The sequence below is a fragment of the Nomascus leucogenys genome, chromosome 15, assembly GCF_006542625.1.
Source record: "Nomascus leucogenys isolate Asia chromosome 15, Asia_NLE_v1, whole genome shotgun sequence".
In the NCBI taxonomy this organism is placed as follows: domain Eukaryota; kingdom Metazoa; phylum Chordata; class Mammalia; order Primates; family Hylobatidae; genus Nomascus; species Nomascus leucogenys.
Window position 1 is genome coordinate 52,163,729 of NC_044395.1, and position 24,291 is coordinate 52,188,019.

General features: G+C 34.5%; 1 protein-coding gene across 16 annotated transcripts in view; it reads left to right on the forward strand.

The window, feature by feature from the left end:
• The window catches only part of DLG2 (discs large MAGUK scaffold protein 2), a 2,190,999-nt gene that overhangs the window by 1,184,243 nt on the left and 982,465 nt on the right, over positions 1 to 24,291 (forward strand). The window contains exon 1 of one of the 16 annotated variants that reach the window (XM_030828800.1): positions 22,583 to 23,974. The exons of the other annotated variants lie outside the window; for them this stretch is intronic. Coding sequence (XP_030684660.1) covers positions 23,897 to 23,974 — 78 coding nt within the window. The 5' untranslated portion in view covers positions 22,583 to 23,896. Of the gene's footprint in view, positions 1 to 22,582; positions 23,975 to 24,291 lie in introns of those variants that run through there. 16 annotated transcript variants of the gene reach the window in all.

Sequence of the window (24,291 nt, forward strand, 5' to 3'; positions counted from 1 at the left end):
CTGCCTCGAAAAGTTTGTAGAATGCTAAAATGAGATAGTGCATATGTGGCACATGGTATAGGCTTGGAAGAAGTTGAGCTTGACAAGTAATAGCAATAACTCCTATTTAACCTTTAGGGATTAAAATTCATATTGTTATAATTTTGTTATTTTTTTCATAGTCTTCCTAATGCAGTTTCACTAAATTAAGACAGTTTGTGAACTACCAGAAGTATAGCTTAGGAAATTTTCAGGGGCCATTTCCTGTATTTTCCTGCCCTTTGGTCGAACTGATTAAAGTATGTTACGCATATGCAAAAGCTGCTTCTTAAAAAATGTTTCAATGAGTCTCTTATAAGGTAGTGCAGTGCAGTAATTTCTTCACTTAGAATGTGGATTTAGGCAAATTGCTTTACTTGATCACTTCACATTTTTCATTTATATGGGCTAAGAAAGAGCTCCACAAGGGCAAGAACCTCACCTGTCTTATTCCTCATCAGCACTAGAGAAATGGGTAGCAGATAATATATACTTCATAAAATTTATTGAATAAATGAATTAGGCTACTCTGAGAGTTAAATAAAATTACCACACACATGCATGCACATGCACTCATATTTAATAATTGACTGATCCAAATTCATTTATTAATGTTTGATGTAATAGTGTTAAAAAGGTTGTAATTCATGGATGTATTAATCAGCTGATTATAATGATAATTTTTCTAATAGAAAAGCTAAGAACAGGGCACCACTGAGAAAGTGAATTTGAGCATGAGAGAGATGTGTGATACCTGAGCTAACTCTGTGTATAGTACAAATTTTTAGATCTTCATTCTTGGAATGCTGTATCTAGAACATCCTCCAAATATGATTGGTTCTTTGTTCATTTGTTTGCTTGATGAAGCGATATTAACTTCACTTGATGAAGTAATATTACCCAGATGTCAAAAATGACAAGAACAAAAATAATTCTATGGCCTACCCTCATCTTCATAAAGATGAATAATCCTAAATAAAATGCATCCTACACAACCCAATAGTCAATTGATCAATCATCTGTTAGAATAAACAGAGTTTACTCCCTGGAAAGCAAAGATGTTTTAATTAGAAATCTATTACCATAAAACATAGAATCTAAAGATCAAAAAAATAAAAAAGTATCATTCTAAAACATGTTAATCCTATTTGACAAAATTTAAAACTCATTCCTGACAAAATTTCTCAGAAAACCTAAAATAGAAGGACACTATTTGACATTGTGTAGAAACGCTATTCCAAGCTAACAATCTCTGTCATACTTATTGTTGAAAGACTAAAAGTATCTCCATTGAAGTTGGAAAAAGTAAGCATAGTTGTCATACCTATTATGCTTTAACATTATTTGAAATTTCTGGCAACTTAATTATAACATGAAATAGAATAAGGTGCATGTCAGAGAGAAGGTTAAATTGCTGTATTTTTGTCAAAAACTCAAGAGATGGGCCAAATAGAAGTATTAAAAAATGTATACTTCTACTTCAAAAAATGGAAAATACAATTTTAAATTAGATTTATAACACTAACAGAAAACACAACCTACCTAGAAATAACTCTAATATATCTATGCAGGATATAGATGAATAAAACTACAAAATCTTACCAACTCTTGTCAAATGCCATTCAACTTAATGGCAAAATTATGGGGCAGCCCATATTCCAGAATATAAAATATAAAAATTGAGAAAAAGTTAAAATTTTCTAGTATTAATTTTTTCAGAAACAACCTATCATGTACCCCATAAGTACATACACCTAAAAATTTCTAATACTTAATACAATTTATTGATGGCCAAATAATAAATTATTTTAACTAATGAAAGGATTATAATGTTTACTTGGGATAACAAATAGAGAAGTAATATTATTTTTCAAAAGGTATAACAGTAGGTGGGCTATTTGTCCTGTTATATATTAATTAACATTACAAAGCTACAACAATTAAAATGGTATACTGCTGGTGCAAGAACTGGCTGACCAATAGAATGGCTACGTGTGGAATAGAGCTTAGTATGTGTGGTAATGTCATATATGATGAAGGAAGAAATGCAAATCAAAGAGGAAACTGATAGATTATTCAAAACATAGTGTTCATAAAATTGACAGTTTGCTGAAAAATCGTTAGATCCATGTCATGTTAGCATGAAAAGAGTAGTTAAGAGTGCAGGCTTAGGGACTGCTGGAGTTTAAACTCTGGCTCCATCATTTAGTAGTTGTATAACCTTGGATATGTAATTCTATCTCTTTGAACTTTACTTTCCTCACATGAAAAATGGGGATTGTTATTACCTCATAAGGTGTTTATGAGGACTAAATAGGAGATAATTCACGTAGAGAATTTCGTGTATTGCTTGACAAAGTGTTCACTCAATAAATATTACCAGTAATTTTTATAATTAAATACCAACTTAATTACAGAGATATTGATAGGCTAATGTAAAAATAAAATCATGAAAAGTTCATACTTAACTGATCTTGGCTTTGAAGGACATTCTAATCATAAATGCAACAGAAGGATTCACAAAGAATGAATAGATTTGACTACCTAAGAACTTCAAAATACTGTGTTTAAAATAGAAAAAGTAGAAAAGCCACAAATAAAAAAAGTTATTATATTTAAACTCTAAAGAGCTCTTAACAGATCAATTCAAAAATCACCAACATCCTAAACAATTCACAAAAATTACAACAAATTCAAATAAATTAATAACATATTCTAACAGCATTTAAGACATTATAAATAAAATACCAGTGGTTACTGATTTTATGCCATCAATTTGGCAAAGATTAGGAAAAGAATATGACAATATTCCAGGTGACAAGACTGGAGGACGATGATCACTTGGATACTTCTGAACAGGATTTACTTCATTTTAATATTTTGGAAGGCAATTTGGCAAAACTTAGCAGAAGTCTCAAAAATATTTTTACCATTTTAGTCATTAATTCTTATTCTAGGAATAATAATCAGGAAACTGAATCAGCATTTTGTATACTTATTTTATCACAGTATTTTTTATAATAGTTGACACATTCATGAGACAGAATATTATTCAGCCACAGGAAATCATATCTCTGAAGCACATTAGATGGTGGTATAATTTCTTACACTAATAGATTAGGAAAATTATAATTAGTAGCTATGCCAGTCTCTACGTTTATATCTATATCTGCATCTGTATCTGTACCCGTATACAGAAAGCAATATACCAGTTTACTATCACTTACGTAGATAACAGGCTTGCAGATGAATTTTATTTTTATGTTGTATATGTTCAGATTTTCTATAATAATCAGCAACAGTTAAAAAATTAGAAAAAATAAAACAAATATTAAAATATAGATGTATTCTATGTATTGCTTCATTTTTAGAAGATAATAGTTTACATGCAATGTAAAAATTGGTATTTATGAGATTTGTTGTATTTAATCAATTTTGCATGAATTTAATTATAAATATAACCTTTGGAAAATTAACAATAGTCTTTCTCTTTAGTTTGTTTGAAAAATAAGTTTGAAAAATAAGTTTAGTTTGTTTGAAGAATAAAACTGAGGTTATGAAATCGCTCTCAGGAACAGCTGGAAACATCATTCAGGGTTGCGCTCTGTTTAATGTTCAGTGCCTTTTCACAGGGAAATAAGAGAAATATGAGTCTTGGCATACGTTATTTTCTGCATGAAAGCTTACTAAAATCCCTGGTGTATTTCAATTGCAGGAGTAATAGGCAATAGCATTTTATTGTCTCTGCCATACAGTTTGGCATTTGATTATATTTAGTTTAGCACTTTGTAATATACTGTCTTTGTAATTTCTCCCTCTATGAATTCTCAAAACATTTTGTATTTTTGCTGAATTTTAGCACATTTTATTCCATTTATCCAGTTGTTACTCCACTAAACAAGTTTTATTTTGTAGTATATCCAATCTCTTACCAGACTGTCAACTCCCTGAAGTCAGGAACTATGTCTTATTCATTTCTACACCTCCTGCATCTAGCCCAGAATGCCTTGCATATGGAGATAGTACTTTTTATATGAATGAATAAATGATAACTATTTGATATATTGTCTTTGAATTATTTCAGGTTTTATATTTTCTGTTTTCAACAAGATTAGAAGCTTTAGGAGGTCACATATAGTTTTCGTACCTAATGCCTGTTAATAAACTCAGAATTATTGCCCACTCAGTTAAATTGCTTCACCTGTTGTTTTGCAAAGTAAGTTTGGATAAAATTGTCTGAATATGGCTTATTAGCATAACTCTCGGCTAACCTTAAACTGAAAACAATAATTTATTTTAAAATGTTGCTGTTGCTTTTTTAAAATACTAACTTATAACAAGTGGTTGTTACTTAAAACCACATCACTTCCTCTTACTACTTCCAAATACTTGATGAGCACCTACAATACATCAGGCATCCTTCTATCTAATGAGCAAAAAAGGCTAAAATGTATCCCTTCATAGAACTTGCATTCTAGTGAGGGTGGGAAGAGAAGAAACAAAATAAATAAGTGAAATGTGCTGTTAGAAGCTGGTAAGTGCAGTGTTTAAAAATAAGAAGAGCACATCCAAAGGAACAGATTCATTGAAAATGTGTCACTTTAGTAAAGACTTGAAGGAGTGACCATATGAATATTTGGGAAAAAGAATTTCAGGAATAGGTTAGAGCAAAGAATGAGACCTGAGAAGATAATGTATGTGGTCTTTTTAAAGAACAAGGACCAAAGCAGTGACCAGTTAGGAGATCTGTAGCAAAAGGATAAAGTTAGTTCATGACTTCACAAAGTTGTGATGAGGTATGAACTTCCTGTAAAGCACTTAGCACAATGCCTTGCACATACCAAATAATTAATTAACGTTATTTATCATCATTATGGGAATTATATGAGATAGGCTCCTAGAACATTTCTAGAAAAAGCAACACAAGTCTATTTAGTGTGAAAACTAGGGCATTCTTCCACCATATGTCTGGGCCAAACGTATCTGATTCTAATCCATTACTTCCTTGCATAGCTACTTGTCATGATTCATATCATGGATAACTATTTATCCATGCTTCTAAATACCTTTATTAAAAATTTGGTCCATGCAGCTTCAGTGAATGGGCTGAAGGAATTTAAGTTGTCCTATCAAAATGCCTAATATATTCACCATAAGATTGTCACCAGGCTTTTCACGTAAAGTGACATGAAGGCCCTCCTGCTCAGAACCCAGTGTTCCATACTTGCTTGATGAGGGTTATGCTCATTTTCATAGATGTTAGGTCTTACACACAACCTTAATGTGAGCCAAATTCCTTTAATGGATGTGCTGGAAAGATCTCAGTGCTGTGGAGTCAAGAATGCAATTTGAGTTGTGCCGACTGGAAACAAATTGATCTTTTTGGCCTATATTCCTGAGTCTGAAGCAGCCCTTCCCCGTCAGAGAAGCCTTTCTTACATGATACAGTTGAATTCCCAAATGTTCCTGGATGTGGAGTCCTAATCTGGATTTGCTGTTAAGCCCTTGAATATATTTTCAAATAGTGGCTATGCCTTTTTAAATGCCCAGTGAAAAGTAGAATAAAAGTCTGGTATGTGTTGCATGCATGATCCTTAGTGATACTTTCTTTCCATTTTTTTTTTAACCACTTGGCTTCTTTTTCACTTCCACATTTTTCCTTTAATTTCTAACTTTTTTTAATGCATTTGGGCAAAGAGACGGAGCATAACACAGTCCCAGGGTCTCTTAGAATAGTTTGCTTGCCAAAGATCGCTGAGATCAATCGTTTAGGAGATAGACTTGGTAAACTTTGTTTCCTAAGCAAGCAGCAGAAAATAGAGTAGAAAATCAATTTTGGAAATGAAAATTAAGTACACTGCTTAAGTCTGTTTCTACACCAAAACCAAACTAAATAAAATGGAAAAGAAAAATAGAATTGGGTTTTCTGAAATTCTTTATTAATCTACTTGCAATTCAGGCCACATAGAAACATATATCCAAAATACATTGTTCATACTTGCATTATTACTAAACGTTAAATGGTGTCAGAAATGGACAGGTGTGAAATTTCATTAGGAAAATTGCTGTAGGTGAGCAATAGAAGAACAGAAGTTAGGTTGAAATAGAATAAAAAAGGAAATAGAAATGTTTGATAAATTATTCTAGTTTCCCCCGTTTTCTTTATTATTTTATATCTTTATTATGAAGTCATTTTTTATTCCACCTTTTTAAGAAAGCAAAACGTTTTCAAGCTTTAGATACTAAGTGTCCTTATTGAAGAATAATTGGCATAAAATTGCACATATTTAAAGTGTGCAATCTGATAGATCTTGACATATATCTACACCTGTAAAATCATCACCACAAACAAGAGAATGAATACATCCATCATCCCCTAAAGTTCCCTTTTGCTCTTGTGTAAACCCTCCCTTCTCTCATCCTATCATTGATCAACCCACTTATAAGCTTTCTGTCACTATAAATTTGTTTGCATCTTCTAGTACTTTATATAAATGGAATCATGCAAAATGTGCTTTTTAATTTGGCTTATTTTCTCAGCTAGATTATTTGGAGATTCGTCCATGCTTTTGCTCATGTAAATAATATGGTTCTTTTTATTGCTGAGTAGTATTTCATTTTATAAATATAATACAATGTATTTATTCCCTGTTAATGAACATTGTTTTTTTTATTCCAGTTTTGGGATATTGAAAATACAGCTGTTATAAAATTTGGGTATAATTTTGAATGAACTATGCTTTTATTTCTCTTGCTTAAATGCTTAGGAGTGGACTTGCTGGCTCATATTTTAGGCATATGTTTAGCTTTTTTAGAAACTCCCAAACATTTCTGAAGTGGTTGCAGTATTTAACATTCCCAAAGTGATTGTTCTATTCTACATTTACGTTTTTAAAAAGTATCAGAGGCTGGACAATTTCCTGAGTTCCATGGGTTGTAAGAATATATCTATTTCTTCTCAGAGGACAGTCATTCCTTCCATGAGAATAGCTCCTAAATTTTTGCCTTCTTCTTCCTCCTTCTTTTGTACCTTATCATCTTCCTCTGGAGATTCAGCTTTTCAATTCATACTGCTAATTAGCTAATTATCTTCTTTAGTCATCTTTTTATGAGACTATGCAGATGGGACACTGGATAAAAGTACCCTAACTCAGTCCTCCTGAATTATTTTTTCCCTGAGGCAACCTCAGGTAGAACTATCTCCTTATATGATCTAGCCTGTCATGAATAAAACCTTTATTTGACTTTCTTCAACTCCTCTGTGGCAGAATAGAATTTTGCAAAGACTGCACCAAATACCAAAGAAAACAACAATGGAAATGAGTACAGAAAATAAGAAGAACGGCTTCTGATCCTCAACATGGCTAGCAGGTTCACAGAGGCTACAGACCCTCCTCCAAGGAAAACAGAGACCGTATGATAGGCATCCTGCCCCTACTTGTGGTTAAGAGCAGAGATTCTGAGTTAGATTTTGGCTTGCATGTGGAATGTGCCATCGTTGGTTAAATGACCTCCAACAAGGTACTTCATTTCTTTTAGTTATGTGCAAAATGGGAACAAAAATAGGAGTTACCACACTGAATTCTTTGAAAATTAAATAAGATAAGTAGTTAAGTACTTGATTCATATTTTAAAACTTGATAAATATTAGATTTGGTAGTCATCTTAACCACATGAAGCAAAATATCTACAATATAAATCTGAAATACTTGTTGGAACCTTAACTCCAACAAACTTTTGGGCCCTACCTGGTCTTATAATTATTGATCCTATCATCTTTTATCTGGTTCTCATTTCTCTTCTAGCCTTACTACCTTTTCTATCAAGCTTAAACTCTATGAAAATTCTTTATAACCAGTTCCATTACATAGAACCTCAACTTTCTTATCCCTCTTTCAGTGTGTTGATTTCACAGGATTTACAGTTCAGTAAGAAAATAATATATTAAATAGATAATTGTAAACAATGAAATGCTCAAGGACTTGATCTTTAGGCTTTTTCTCTACTTCAACCAGTGATCAAAGCTTTACATACCATTTCTATGATGATATCTTCTTCAAACTCTGGACTTATATATCCTGCGGCTTACTTGATGTCTTCACTCAGATGTCTAAAAGATATCTCCAAGTTAACATGTCCAGAACCTAACTTCTTTTTTAAAATTTATTTTTTTGAAAATTTATACATAGTAGATATACATATTTTTGGGGCACATGTGATAATTTGATACATTCACATAATCAAATCAGGGTGATTGGAATACCTATAATCTTAAATATTTATCTTTTCTGTATTTTTTAATACATTTTTCTGAGTATATGATCCATTTGTAATTCTTTTTTAAATTTTTATTTATTGATTTGGAGATGGGGTCTTGCTACATTGCAGAGGCTCAACTCAAACTCCTGAACTCATGCCCCAACCCGAGTAGCTGGAATTTCAGGTGCACACCACCATACCAGATTGTCAGAACCTAACTTCTTATGTTTCCTACAAAACCTGCTCCATCCACAGCTTTCCCTTGAGCTGGTGATGATATCACCTTTGTAGTTTATCAGGCCAAAATGTTTGGAGTCATCTGTGCCACTGCTCTTTTTCTCATAGGCTACATTCAGTGTAGCATACAATCTGTTGGATCTACCTTCAAACTATGTCCAGAACCCAACCGCTTTTTAAAAATTTTCATATTGATTAGTTTTTCCAAGTTACTATTCCTTTTGAATTTGATAACTGTAATAATTCTTAACTGTTCTCCCTGCTCCAAGCCTTGACCCCCTAGAGTCAAAATTTTTAAGAGAGTAGGAGTAATCCTATTAAAACATTAGTCATATCATGGTATTACTCTTAGATTGCTTCCTGTCTCATTCATAGCAAAAGCCAAATTGCCCACAGTAGCTTATGAGGCTCACAAGATCTGCTTTCCACACTTCCTACTTCACCTACCTGTCTAGCCCTCCAATCTTATTTTGTACCATCTTCCTCCTCATTCTGTTTTAGCCATGCTGTTCTCCTTACTGTTGTCGAATGGTAGCCCTAGTCTTTGTCGTCATCCTCCTCCTCCTCTTCCTCTTCCTTTTCTCCTCCTCCTCCTCTTCCTCTTCCTTTTCTCCTCCTCCTCCTCCTCTTCCTCATCTCCTTCTCCTCCTCCTTCTTCCTTCTTCTTTTTTTTTTGTTTACCTTCCAGTTTATTTAATACAGGAACAATTACCATTTTATTTGAAGATGAAAATGACCATTCACCATATTTCACATGAATATACCTCTATTCATTCATCTAGATTAATCTACTTTTTCAAAAAACGGTATCTAGAATGTGATAGCTCTGTGAGATCAAACAGTCCCTTCTTAAGGCCTTCACATATTCTTTCCCCAGATACCTTTCTGGCTTGCTGTCACTTCCTTAGGATTTTTACTCACAAATTAAATTTTACTGAGATTTACCTTAATCAACGTATCAGAAAAATTTAACCATTCCCAACACCTTTTATTCCATTTATCTGCTTTTTTTTTCTCTTTAGCATGTATCACTATTGAATAGACAATATTTTTCGATTTATCTTTTGTACTGTCTTTTTTCTACAATGCAATGTAAGCTCCATGAGGTAGGGATTGTTGTCTGTTTTGTTCATTGTTATGGCCCCATTGCTTATAAACAGGCTGGTGCATCATAACACTCAAATTAGTATTTGTTGAATGAATAAATGAGTGAAGGAGGGATTACTTTATCACATTGCTTATTAGACATATATACTCCCGAGTTTTCCAGGGGCATTAAAATCTGAATATATCTAAAACTTAGCATATCATGAACTCATTCATTTTTTACGTGAATGTGGATGTCCCCCTAGGCACAACATAAGCTCCCAAGGGCAAACAATGAATTAGAAAAAATAAAATAATTGACAACACTTCTCCATTTCGAAAACAAGAAAAAATAATTATCTGCTTTAGAAGAGTTTACAAAGAAAATATAGAAGCCTTAAATGGAAATTGCGGACCATGAGAAATTTAATGAGAGAATTAAATTTCTAAGACATTAATTTAACGAAAGTTTCAGATGGAGCCTATAATATTAGAAGGTAAAAGGATTGAAGAGATAAGGGAAGAAATACAAACATTTACAATGAAAGAAGAGGCCATGCAAATGAAATTTTTTTCTTTGTCTTACAGATATCTTGAAGTCCCCTGGGCTCAACTCTTTAGCTGCTTGACTCTTTTTTTTCTCAGCCTATAAAGCAGCAGTCAAATTTTACAGATGTTTAAAAAATAATTTCAAATTTTATTTAGATTAAAGGGTACATGTGCTGGTTTATTACATGGGTATATTGCGTGATGCAGAGGTTTGGGTTACAGATCAATTATACAGACTCTGTTCCCTCTGTTATTTCTTCTTTCAAGCATGAATTAAATAAATCTTTTTTTTTTGAACACTTATTATGCACCAGGCATGTTGTTAGGCACAGAGGCTACAATGATGAATAAACAGGCATGGCCTCTGCTTTCATGGAATGCCCTACAAGGAAAGCATGAAAAATAGATGTATTAAATAGATTATTGTCAACATGATAAATATGGTGAAAAGGAGTGTATTTTACTAAGAGAATGGGCCAGGGATCTGAATTCAGTCTAGGACATTAAGAAATAATGTTCCTTTTATTGGTCTTTGCCTTTATTTCTACCATCTTCCCCCTAATTAAGGCCCCCGTTATTTCTACCACCTTCATCATTCTCCCTGATCTCTAACTCTGACCATGTTTGTCATGATTAAACATTTATTGACATTGTCTAATTATGGATATAGTGTTTTCTGCCTTATTTTTCTCAATTCCTCAAACACATTTCATGTTTTCCAACCTTCTTGCTTTTGCTCCTGCTGTTTCTTATGGAAAAAAAAAAAGTACTTCTTGTTCTGATCTGTTTTCTAAGTACTAACTCAAATTTTCTTTCTCACAGTAAGCATGTATTCATGGGCTATCCAACTCATGGGCTAATGTTATTGGAACTCATAGAACTTGCTGCTTTTAATTTTTTTTTTATCATAAGCTACCACATGACATTTCTTGTACTGTTAACGCTATGGCTTAAAGATAAGGACGTTGAGAGTCAGATAGGGTTTGAAAATCTGGAAGCAAGTGAGAAGCAAACCAGGATTCAAAGCTTAATTCCTCTAGGCAAATGACCTTGAATAAGTTAACCAATTCCTCTGAAATTTAGTTTCCTAAATTTGTGAAAGGAATTTGATATTATCTGACTCAGGTATTTTTTGTGAGGATTAAATTAGTTGAGAGTATTTCTTGAAGTATGATATATGTAGGATGGTAGATGGCAAACATCTTTAAAAACATACTTATACTTTAATTTTAATGTAATTGCTGAAAAATTGTAACTTCAGTATAAACCATCATCTTTTCGATCAGACTTTAAAATTACTTGTTTTTATTTTACTTCTTAATGTGATTAATATTTTATTTTTATTGTGTTATTTATATGGTTATTTGTTATTTATGAAAACAGACCCTTGTGTTTATTCTGATGGCAATAAGTTCCCTTTTAAACTAAATTTATTTAAATAAAAAGTGAGTCAAATTAAATTTTAAAATAACCTAAGTAAACAACAATAAAGATAGTATGTAAACATTTTTAAAATGGCTGATGTTAGACCAATACTAAGAAAATGCATGTTAAGTACTTCAGTGGACAAAATACTTTGTGTACCTTAAAGTCAAGGCACTTTTAACTTCATATAAAGATGCTTAACATAAAAATAGCTGACATATAGAATACAACTAGCAAATCAGTCTCCCCTTTTCTATCTAGTTAGCCATGAAGTATATAACAAGATGATGCTATTACAGCTTTTTAAAAACTTTATATATTTTTTAAGCTGGAGAGAGGTTGCAGTTAATATCAGGAATATTTTCAGCAACACTATCTGTAATTGATATTGGCATTGAAGATTTCAGCACCTGCTGTTTCTGTTTTACGTAGGTGGCAGGATGGAAAATGAAATGATTTGTATGTTTTCATTAGTGGATCTCATTTTTAAGGAAATAAAAAGGGATTTTATTTATTACTGTATAAATTGGTTTTATTTATTGTATTTTGCAAAAGATCACTTGTAACTATGAAAGAGTAGGAATTACAAAGTAAAAAATGTGACAGCTTATAGGTCCATGTATCAATAAGTGTCAGTGATTTACCTTTAGAAATGGTGTTTTTTGAAGCACTTTGAACCCTTGTTACAATGACTTGTCTCTTATGGTATGAAGATGAGTATAAGGTAAAAATGCAAATAGAGGGTAATAGCAAATGCTAGATAGGCCTCTATATAGTGCCTTCCTTTCCTCTCATACGAGTGTGAAGCTGTTGTATTCAAGTGATGTGCTTCATTCATTTGTTCATTCATTAAGCAAACAACTATTAAATTATTCAAAAGATAGTTATTATTACCTACCATGTGCGGAGGACTATGTAGGTCTCCGAGGATACAAAAATAAATAAGGTATGTTACTTTTCTTGAATGTTTCATAGGCACTCGGAGGGAAACATAAGCTCAAAGTAATTACGAGTAAATGTAATAAGAACTAAATCCGAGTTATGTACAAAGTACAATAGGGGATAGGGAAGAGAGTTACTGGCTCTGTCTGTTGGTTATCAGGAAAAATTTTCATAGACATTTATTTAGCCACATCTCAGAAAATTTGTCAAGATTTGTCACATATAAAATGACAAGGAGCAGAAAGCAAGGTGGATAGGTAGGGCTGCGGACAGCAGAAACAGCATGTTCAAAGGTACAAATTTATAGAGCACCTTGGGGAAACAGAAAATAATTTTGTGAAGATCCAAAGGGATGGTATGGCAAGAATACAACTTCATCAAAAATGGCCACTGGATTTAAGAGATTATTGTATTACCGGTTAATTATTGCTCATAAATGTCATGGACTAATATATTATTTGAGCTCATAAGGAATTGATTATGTAGTTCAATACCCAGAGATGTGACAACTGGTGGAAATGAAATTAAAACTAAGACTATTGCTTCCAAAACTAGCACTTCACCTCCATGAATTATGAAAATAATTCTGCTGTTGAGATAGCTAGAATACCAGACTAACTGAATTTTACTTAATAAGAAAGTTCCCATTCCAAAGCAGTCAGGTTAGGTGAGTGGTGTTTAAATGTCTGTGTTTTTTGCATGCTTTGGAAGAGCATGTGAATTTGAAGATACTGAATTGCATTCTGAGTTACTAAATTATTAAATTAGGCATCTTTAGCACTGTGTAGCTGTTTCAAAAAAATGGCCTTATTTATGCATTGTTGTTTGTGCTCAAAACTCAAAGTTCTAATGTTCCATTAGATACTCATTCCTTCTTGACTGCTGGCTTGATATTTTTCTACATTGCTCCTCACCTGTATCTTCCCAGCTCTACATTCCTTTTGATAGTTATTGCCACTGTTAGTCTATTTCTCTGCTTTAAGAAAATTTAATTTTAAATACATGGGTGGTAAATCACAGCATGTTAATTCAGATCTACTATATAACTTTAGGACACATTTGAGTTTTTCTTCTTACAAAACATCCTGCAAGCCTTCTTTTGAGGCTCTGAAAAGATTCTCTAAATAAATAAATAAATAAATAAATAAAACAAAAAAAAAAAGAAAAAAACTATTCATAAGGCTCAAGAAAATATTTATTTGTCTCAGGAAAGAGACACATGGGAACCCGAAAGACTTTAAATTTATGAAATATTTTTACAAGCTTGCAACTGATTTGTTTTCTTTGCTAACGGCATAAAAGGGGAGAAAACACTGAAGCAGAAAGAAGGTAGACTTTCCTCACAGGACGACTAAACAGAAGTATAAAGAGCTTTTAGAAATCATGCTTTTTGGCTTGTTTTCATAAAATTGAGCATGTATTGTCTGTCTAGACTATTGTGATTTTTGTCTTCCTTGAAGATTGGAGTATGAATAAAAATAAAAGCAGTATTTTTATTGCACTCATGCTATGTGCCAGAACTACTCCAAATAGTGTATATGTATTATCACATTTGCTCCTACTATCAATACTGTGACATAGTTTCCGTTATTACCCCAATTTTATAAAGTTAGCATAACTTCTCCAAGGTCACAATAATGATGGTGGTGGTCTGTCTTACAGTCTAGTTTAGCTAATTAGCTATTATAATATGGTGACTTTTGACTAACATTTTAATGAGTTGATTTCCCCAACTCTCTTGCAGGAAACACTTAAAAATAAATCTTATACATGTTGTTACCACACATGCTTATTAAACTCTAAAGCCTCATTCGCAGGCTAGTTAAATGATCTAGTTTGATTTTGGGTTCATTTAGAGGGATGCCACTTGGACTTGTTTGTGTTTGTGTATAATGATGGCCAGAGCAGTGAGATCCTGAACTGACTATGGTATCCCAGGGGTATATGGGACTCAATAAAGGCATTTAGGGTGAGAGTGTAGGGTTTTGATGGCCATTCAGGGCAGGACACTCGACGTTAGGATCACCAAAGGAAGGGAAATGAAACTGAGACTGTTGCATAAAACTGAAAACATAAAAGGATTCTCATTTATGAAAGGACTTTTAAAAAACTTTATTCACCAGCCCAGGGTAGCAACAAGGAAGCATGTTTCTATTATGAGTGGAAAAAGAAAAAAAAAAGAGTAAATTTAAACCCAACCCTATTTTGTGGGGAGAGTATAGCTCCAAGTCAAAAAAAAAAAATTGATATGAAACTGCTCTTGGGCTAGTGAAATCTCTGGACAACTAGAAGAGGGATGTGCAAAATTATTCTGTAGCAACAGTTGCACAACTGAAGGTCACAGGGACTCCCACAGAAACTACAGTCTTTCTAAAGATCATCTCAGAATAAAAATGTACAATAGGATGCAGAAAATACTCACCATGAGTGAAACCAGTGAGATTAGATGTTCAGGAAAATTAGGGAATAAAAATATCAGATAAAGACTACAAACTAAGTATATGTTAAAATAATGATAAAGGAATAAAAATCATAATAAAAACAGAACATGATAGATTTAAAAATACATATAGAATGTCTAAAAATAAAAAAAGGTATAAACAATTGATTAAAAATGGATACTCCGTAGGTAGGTAAAAAACAATAAATTGAAATTTAAGGTAAAAATAGAAATTAGAAAATAGTAATTAGATCTGAGGATATACCCTGAAAGCAGCACAGAGGAGGAAGGAGAAAAAAATATGAGCTCTATGAAGCAACAGTACGGGTAGAATAAAATGGTCCAGAAAAAACATAACAGAATTTTAGAGAATAATGAGAGTGAGGGAAAATGAATATTAGAAGAGTTAATGACTGAGATGTATTTTTTTTTTTTTTTTTTTTTTTTTTTTTTGAGGCGGAGTCTCGCTCTGTCGCCCAGGCTAGAGGGCAGCAGCACGATCTCGGCTCACTGCAAGCTCCGCCTCCCGGGTTCACGCCATTCTCCTGCCTCAGCCTCCCGAGTAGCTGGGACTACAGGCGCCCGCTACCACACCCGGCTAATTTTTTCAGTTTTTAGTAGAGACGAGGTTTCACCGTGTTGGCCAGGATGGTCTCGATCTCCTGAGCTCGTGATCCCCCCGCCTCGGCCTCCCAAAGTGCTGGGATTAGAGGCGTGAGCCACCACGCCTGGCCATGACTGAGACTTATTTTATAAATAATCAGATTAAAGAAACAGAATGAGTTCCATGTACATTTTTTAGAAAAGAAAATATTATAGTAAAACCGAAGAAAGGCAAAAAAAAAATTCTTTATGCAAACCATAGTAAGAAAGACATATTTCTTGTAACAGGCAACAATTAGATTGATAGCAGTCATTTTATTATAAAAATTGATGACAGAAGATAGTGCAGGTTAATATCTTCAAAGCTCTGAGGGAAAATCATTGTCGATTTACAAATCTGTTTCTATACTCTCATTCAAAGTCTAGTCTACTATCATTCAGTTCAAGGAAAATATAAATGATTGGGTATGTTTAAACATCATAGATTTTTGCAGAAAGACTATTAAGATATATTTATCTGTAAGAAGAAAATTTAATCCAGAAAGAGGGGTTAGGATTCTAAAAATAAAGAAGTTAACTGATAGTCATTGTGAGTAAACTATAACAAAAAATAATAATGATGATAATAATAATGACTGATTTGGTGGGGAATGTAACTACTATAGCAAGATAAAACTAAAATAGTATACAATAGGCTAAGTGCGGTGGCTCATGTCTGTAATCCCAGCACTTTGGGAGGCCGAGGCAGGCGGATTACCTGGTCCGCCTGAGGTCAGGAGTTCGAGATCAGCCTGGCCAACGTAAAGAAACCCTGTCTCTACTAAAAATACAAAAATTAGCTGGGCGTGGTGGCAGGTGCCTGTAATCCCAGCTACTCGGGAGGCTGAGGCAGGAGAATCGCTTCAACCTGGGAAGCAGAGGTTGCAGTGAGCCGAGATTGCCATTGCACTCCAGCCTGGATGACAAGAGTGAAACTCTGTCTCAAACAAACAAACAAACAACAAAAGTATACAATAATAACATGACATTTTGCAGGTACTATAGAAGTGCTCTGTTGTACAAATGTATAAAAATTAACTTGAAAAGTTAGATCAAGTGAAAGAGATGAATCACCCTTCAAATATCAGTATTTACTATAAAGCATACATAATGTAGTACTAGCACAGGTAAATAAAAATAGGATAATTGTTAAAAAGCCAAGAAACAATTATATGCACATACATATTATCTAGATATATAACTCAGGGACATTAGAAGTCAGTAAGGAAAAGGAAAAACATTATTATATATCAGCTAACTAAGTAAGCAAGTAAATAAACAAGTAAATAAATAAAACTGGCCGTACATATGGGAAAAATATAGATTCCTACCTTCCACCATAAATTACTATTTTTTAATTGTTATTTTAATATTTTATTTTATTTTATCACCTTTTAAGTTCTGGGGTACATGTGCAGGATGTGCAGGTTTGCTGCGCAGATCACCAACCCATCACCTAGATATAAGCCCAGCACCAATGAGCAGTTCTTCCTGATGCTCTCCCTTTGCCTGCCCACATCCAATAGGCCCCAATGTGTGTTGTTCACCCTGCCCCAACCATGTGTCCATGTGTTCTCATCGTTCAGCTCCCACTTATAAGTGAGAACATGCAGTGTTGGGTTTTCTGTCCCTGCGTTAATTGGCTGATGATAAAGGCTTTCAGCTCCATTCATGTCCCTGAAAAGGACATGATCTTGTTCCTTTCACTGTAAATTAAAAAAAAAAAAAAAAAAAAACAACTCGGAGACTTATTGATGACAAGCAAAACATTTAAATTGCTTAGAAAGAAAATAAAATATTTATAAACTTGGAATAGAGAAAAAAATTGATAAAAATATAAACATAAAAGAAAACACTGAAAAACTTCAATCCTTTTAATTTTTATGAATGCTCTGTATGACAAAACATGAATAAAACTAAGACAAGTCAGAGATCGGAAACAGATATATTCAAAACCCGTAATAAAAGATTAGTGTCCAGTATACATCAAGTACTTCACAAGTCAATAAGAAAAATATAACCCTATTTAAAAATGGGCAAGGGGTATGAAGAGAAGGAAGTTCAAATAACCAATAAATGTATGAAAACATCTTGTCTCACCAGTAATCAAGAAAATGCACATCAAGACTACAAAGAGTTAACATTATATATTATGTTTGGGAAACATGAATGTCTGATTACACTGTGTTATATAGAATACTGATCTCTTACAAACTACTAATATATACTACTCATTTAAATTACTAATAATGGCAATTGGAGAACAATTTGTAATGAATTAGCATTAAAGCTGGACATATTCTATGATCCACCAATTACATTTTGAAGGACCTGCTCTAAAGAAACTTATATGTACTTAAAGAGAGAGCTACAAGAGTGTTTATTGAAAATTATTTTGAAATGAATTTGAGGAGGTAGGGTGGGGATTTTACCTATATTATGAAGAACTTATTTCTTAAAGAATCTGAATCAAATATGACAAAATATTAACATTTATTAAATCTGGATGGTAGATAAATGTTACATTAGGTTCTTTACATTTCTGATGCCAAATATGTTATGATTAAACATATGAAAGAAGAGGCACATTATATATTCAACTGTTGAAGAATTAGTTTTGATGATTTTAAGAGGAGAAAAAGATATAAGCTTTTTCATCTATAATTAGAGTTAGTGGGTTTATTATTTGGAATCTTTTATTCACACTTATCTACAACTGGCTATTTCTTCAGTGTAGAAATATATCCAGCTGCAGCCGGGCCAGTTTGTAGCATTGACTGTGATATACATATAAATTCATAGTGACAATTTTTTCCTATTGTCCATAGTGATAAAACATGCAAAGAGATTTAGCTATTCCTTTGCTTTTTAATATACATTAGCACTAATTATTGCACTTTTTCCAGCTAATATTTATTAGTGAGTTTATGTCATATAAAAACCAAAAATCATTAATTTTATCCCTGAGCATCATACATTTGTAACAAGGCCGTTCTTCACTGAAATTTCTTTCTTTTTTTTTTTTTTATTATGCTTTAAGTTCTGGGATACATGTGCAGAATGTGCAAGTTTGTTAGATAGGTATACACGTGCCATGGTGGTTTGCTGCACCCATCAACCTGTCATCTGCATTAGGTATTTCTCCTAATGCTATCCCTCCCCTAGCCTCCCCCACATACTGACAGGCCTCAGTGTGTGATGTTCCCCTCCCTGGGTCCATGTGTTCTCATTGCTCAACTCCCACTTATGAGTGAGAATATGCGGTATTTGGTTTTCTGTTCCTGTGTTACTTTGCTAAGAATGATGGTTTCCAGCTTCATCCATGTCCCTGCAAAGGACATGAATTCATCCTTTTTGTGGATGTATAGTATTCCATGGTGTATAAAGGACCCCTTCAAGGAGAACAACAAACCACTGCTCAAGGAAATAAGAGAGAACACAAACAAATGGAAAAACATTCCATGGTCATGGACAGGAAGAATAAATATCGTGAAAATGACCATACTGCCCAAAGTAATTTATAGATTCAGTGCTATCCCCATCAAGCTACCATTGACTTTCTTCACAGAATCATAATAAAAACTAATTTAAATTTCATATAGAAAGAAAAAAGTGCCCGTATAGCCGCGAAAATCCTAACCAAAAAGAACAAAGCTGGAGGCATCACGTTACCTGATTTCAAACTATACTACAAGACTACAGTAACCAAAACAGCATGGTACTGGTACCAAAACAGATATATAGACCAATGGAACAGAACACATTCTCAGAAATAACACCACACATCTACAACCTTCTGATCTTTGACAAACCTGACGAAAACAAGCAATGGGGAAAGGATCCCCTATTTAATAAATGGTGTTGGGAAAACTGGCTAGCTATATACAGAAAACTGAAACTGGACCCCTTTCTTACACCTGAGATTTATTTATTGATACATATGTGTCCCCAGCTATATAGGGCTCTTTGAGAAAAAGACTGTACTTTATTCATTTATAGGCCCTTAAGGTTTGACATGTAGTAATACCCAATACATTTTTGTGGAAAAGCATTGTTTACTTTTTCAGTCACACAAGTACTAATGAGAATATCTTATGTAGATGAGTCACATGATACATATATACTTGGAGCAAAATATAACTGTTTTAATCTTCCCCTTTCTACTGCTTTGTACAGAAGTAACTAATATCAAGATCTTGGCATTCCTCTGAATTGAAGTTAAATATTATGTATATATTCTTTACCAAAATATTCTATGTAGTATATATTCCACACTTGCTGTTTAATAATCAGCCAATCACTTTGAGAACCCAAGGCAGGAGGATCACTTGAGGCCAGGAGTTCAAGACCAGCCTGGGCAACATAGCAAGACCTCATCTCTAGAAAGATAAAAAATTTAAAAATTGGCCAAGCATGACGGTGCATGCCTACTGTCCTACCTACCCTGGAGGCTGAGGGAGGAAGATTACTTGAGCCTAGGAGTTCAAGGCTGCAGTGAGCTATGATCATAACACTGCATTCCAGCCTGGGTGACAGAACAAGGTCCTGTCTCAAAATATAATAATAATAATAATAATAATAATAATAATAATAATAATTTACTAACATCAGACATTAGCCATAGCCAAAGGACTATCAAATATACATATCAAATATGCAAACAAACCAATCAAAATCTTTGTACAATTAATTTTTTACGTTAACTTATTTACGTCTCAATAGGTATGGTCTATATTCAACACTTATTTACGTCTCAATAGGTTTGGTCTATATTCAACACTGAAACTAAATAGCTTTTCAGGCCACCAGATATTAATTCCTTGGGTTGAATTTTGACTCTGTTTTTAAAAATAATTATCTCTGATATAAATAGATGATTTTTAAGAGAAAATCATTCATGTGCTAGGCAGAAAATGTATGATACTTAATGGCTTGATTTAAACATTGTATTTACCTTGAGAATTCAGAGGAAGCTCACATAGTGTGTGTGTTGAGGCATGAACCCAAAGCTGCTTAAATGGATTAATGTTGCATCTCAAACTCAGCTGCACTGGTAGGTTTCCATCATAGGAGAGGCTTTAAAAATAAAATTATAAAGGAAAAGGTCTGTCCAGGTACTGATTATATACAGATGGAAAATGTCTGAAAAATTTGTTTTACTTATACAGCAGAGCTGCAAATGTTATTTATCTCAATCAGCAGAGCAATGGTTAGAGACTAGTAGGATTAACTGTAGGAAGCTGCCACCTTTACAGCAGACACATCTGCCCACAGAGAGCCAGGCAAGATGGTTGTATAAATATGGCAATGACTTCATTCAGTTGACATTATATCCATCTTTCAAGCAACTTTTGCTACTGAAAATTTTATGGCTATTCTTCTATTGAGGCTTCCAGGCTTTCCCAGTTTGTGGATTTTTCTATTTTGTCATAGACGCATTTGACAAATATATTTTGAATATCTACAGTTTACTGAGCATTTGTATAACATGAGCATGAGTCCTAACTGCACTGTGTTTTCTACCTCCAACTGCCTATTTAAGAAACAATAGTTATTATTGTCGTAAGTTAAATCTTAGCTGGCAGGGCCAATTTATTTTATAAGGATCTTGTTCTGTAAAAAAGTTTATAAAGCCTCTTGGTCAGGTGTGTGAAAAAGGTCACTAAACGTTCAACATAAAGGTAAAACCAATAAACAAACTGATCAAACATCAAAGATCTCTCCAAGCCTTAGTTTTAGTGATCCACGAAGTTTTAACTCATGAAGAGAATGCAAAAATTACAGAAAGAGATAAAAAGTTATGATGTCAGTCCCATCAGAGTAAATTAACATCCTTTGATTCTCTCTGTGATATCAGTGGTTTGAAAGTTCAAGGCATTTTGTCTCACCTCTTTATTGTCTGATTCTGTCTAAGGTGTGAAAAACAAAATTTTCTAATCATTAATTTAGGGATGATTGTTTATCCCCGTTCTTTTTATCTACTTTAGTTTTTTTTAGTTGAATACACTTTTAACTACAACATGGCTTGGACCAATTTGTGTGCAGAAATAATAAATACCTTTACATCACAGCAATATTAGGCTAAGCTATGGTCCTGCTGAGTAGCTCTTTGAAAACTAAGCAGCAGTTACCATGTATATTTATTCATTGGATTTCTGTGGCACTTTTCCTCCAAAGAGTACAGGGTATAATATGGAGAAATTTGTACAGGGGTTGCCTTAGAGTGTCAAAAGGAAATTAAAGGAAAGGAGTGCTTGCAGGATCATAGAGCAAAAGAAATAACTAATGGAAAAACCAAACCCTGGTTGGCAGCAAGGCATGTCAAAGGAGGTAGAAGAAGCTGGGCTACCCCAGGGATACCACTGTTGACTCTTTAGAACACTGAATCATTTCACCACAGCCTATGTATCTGGTGAGCACTCGAGATTTCTCTTCAGCATTATCTAAAGACCCACAATAATGATCATAGACTCACAGGACAGGAAAGGAACCTAAAAAATATCTGCCCAATTCTCTTAATTTACAGATGAGGCACATCGAACCCAGAGAGAACAAACAAATAAATTAGAAGCAAAGTCAGGGTTAGAAACAAGATCATTCATTCCTTCAATAAACGTAGATTAAATGTGTTGTGCTAAACACTGTTCTAGGCACAAGAGTTACCTTAGTGAGTAACATGAACATGGGTTCTGACTACCAATGTCCAGTCTTACACTGTCTTGTTCTACCTCTAATTGCCTATGAGGGTATTCAACATCCTTTACAATATACTTTTTTGTTGTTGTTGTTGATGCCACAGATGAAACTCTCTTAAGGGACAGACCTCAAGTGACTTTGTTAAGAGAAGGAAGTTATTTTCCAAGTGTCTGCAATTGTGTTGACATTCTTTGATTCTTCAGTGCTCATAGGGCGCTTCTGTCAGATCAGCTGGAAAACATTTACTATATTGAGTCTAGTTTGTGTGCCACTGGAAGGCAGGCTTTCCTTGCCATCATGAGCAGTTTATTTTTGTCCTCTGGTAGGACTGGTAAAGGGCTAAAACCTTATCTCTCATTGGAAGAAACAGTTGTCTCTTAGCACCGACCTTACCTTAAAAGTGCCTCACATAATAGTCTAAACTCTAATACGATAATGGAAGTTGTTAATGTTGGAATCAAATGTGAAAATTCTTCAAAGGAGCATGATTTAAAAGCTGCCATAAATCTACCTCCCCAAAGGTGATATTGCAGTCATCCACTGAACACTGGATGTCACTACAAGAAAACCTGGGTTTTTATTTTTATTTTTATTTTTAAAAGAGTAGTTTGCTCTTTTTAGTTTAACACTCGATTTAAACCCCTGTCCATCCTCCAGTACCTATGTCAAAAAATCGTCCTGTAATAGAGGCCTCAGTTCTTTTACAGGTACAACTAATGACTTCTAAAACTATGGATCTTCACTCAGACATTTGGGAGGACACTTCATCCTGCTCACTTTGCCCTTGGTCCCAGGCCAGTCTCTAAAGAAATAAAGTGTTTACCTTGTAAGTTGTGGATAAGGCTGGCTGGTGGGCAGAGAAGTGATATTCCTTGGACCAAATGGAGCTGGGGAGGAGAAAAGAGAAGGATGCTTGTGTGCTTGTGTTTCCAGTCACCCTAACGGCCCTGATAGTCCTCTTAGTCCTCTTGGAGGATATGAGTGGGATTGGATTCCAGGGACACCTGTTTGTGCCTGCAGGGGCAGATTCATGGTGGTTCTGCCTCTCCCCTTGCCTGGCAGCTTTCTTCTCCATGCCTGGCAGTTCCTGTATTGGCTGATTTACCTGCGAGGCTGTATGTGGATCTGTCTTTATGTGGCCACTGCCGCCAGCACGTACTGTCAACATAGAGGGAAGCCAAAGCGAGGATTGTAACTGCCCAAGCCTAGAGCGGGAGGTGAGCTGCCTCCGGACTTCACTGCAGCTTCCCTTCCTCCTGACACACATGGAGTTTGGTGGCGACGGTGCCGGTGCCGAAGAACTGCAGACAAATACTTAGCCAACTGGATGCGTGTGAGCTGGCTACAAAGGCAGCGCCTGCCTCACCCGGACCTCCTGCTGGCAGGATGTAAATATACCTGCAGACTGGCCAAACAGGACTGCCTTTTCTCCCCCAACCCCTCCCTCCTCCCACCCTCTCCCTCAGCTAACCAGCATGAGAGGAACTGAGAAAGCAACAGCCTGCAAGTGACAGCTCCAGCCTAATTCTGTTCGTCTCTGAGCCGAGGTGGGAAGTTGATTGTGCGGCAGCTTCATTGTGAATTCCTTCCATTGGCATCGCTATGTTTGCCTCTATCTGGTATGCTAAGAAGCTGGGTCGCAGGTTCGTGCACAATGCCAGGAAGGCGAAATCAGAGAAGGTATGGAATGAGTGGGGTTGAAAATTACCTTTCCGTTTGCCAACTGCCTGCTCTGGACCATTGGTCTGAGTACACACGCAATCTTTATTTGCTTGGGGTGAGAACCTTCCTCTCACTGTGAATGTGGTCCGTGCCACTTTGAAAAGGGGTAACACTTAGAGCCTAGCTTGCTTGGGAGGGGAGCATTAAGGGTTAAGCAAGATCATTGGCTATTCAAAATGCATGGTGAAATCATCAATTGATAGAGTGTCTTCACAGAGACTTAAGATTCCTTTAAATTACATAGGATGAAAGCAATTGAGCAGCTGCAATTTTTT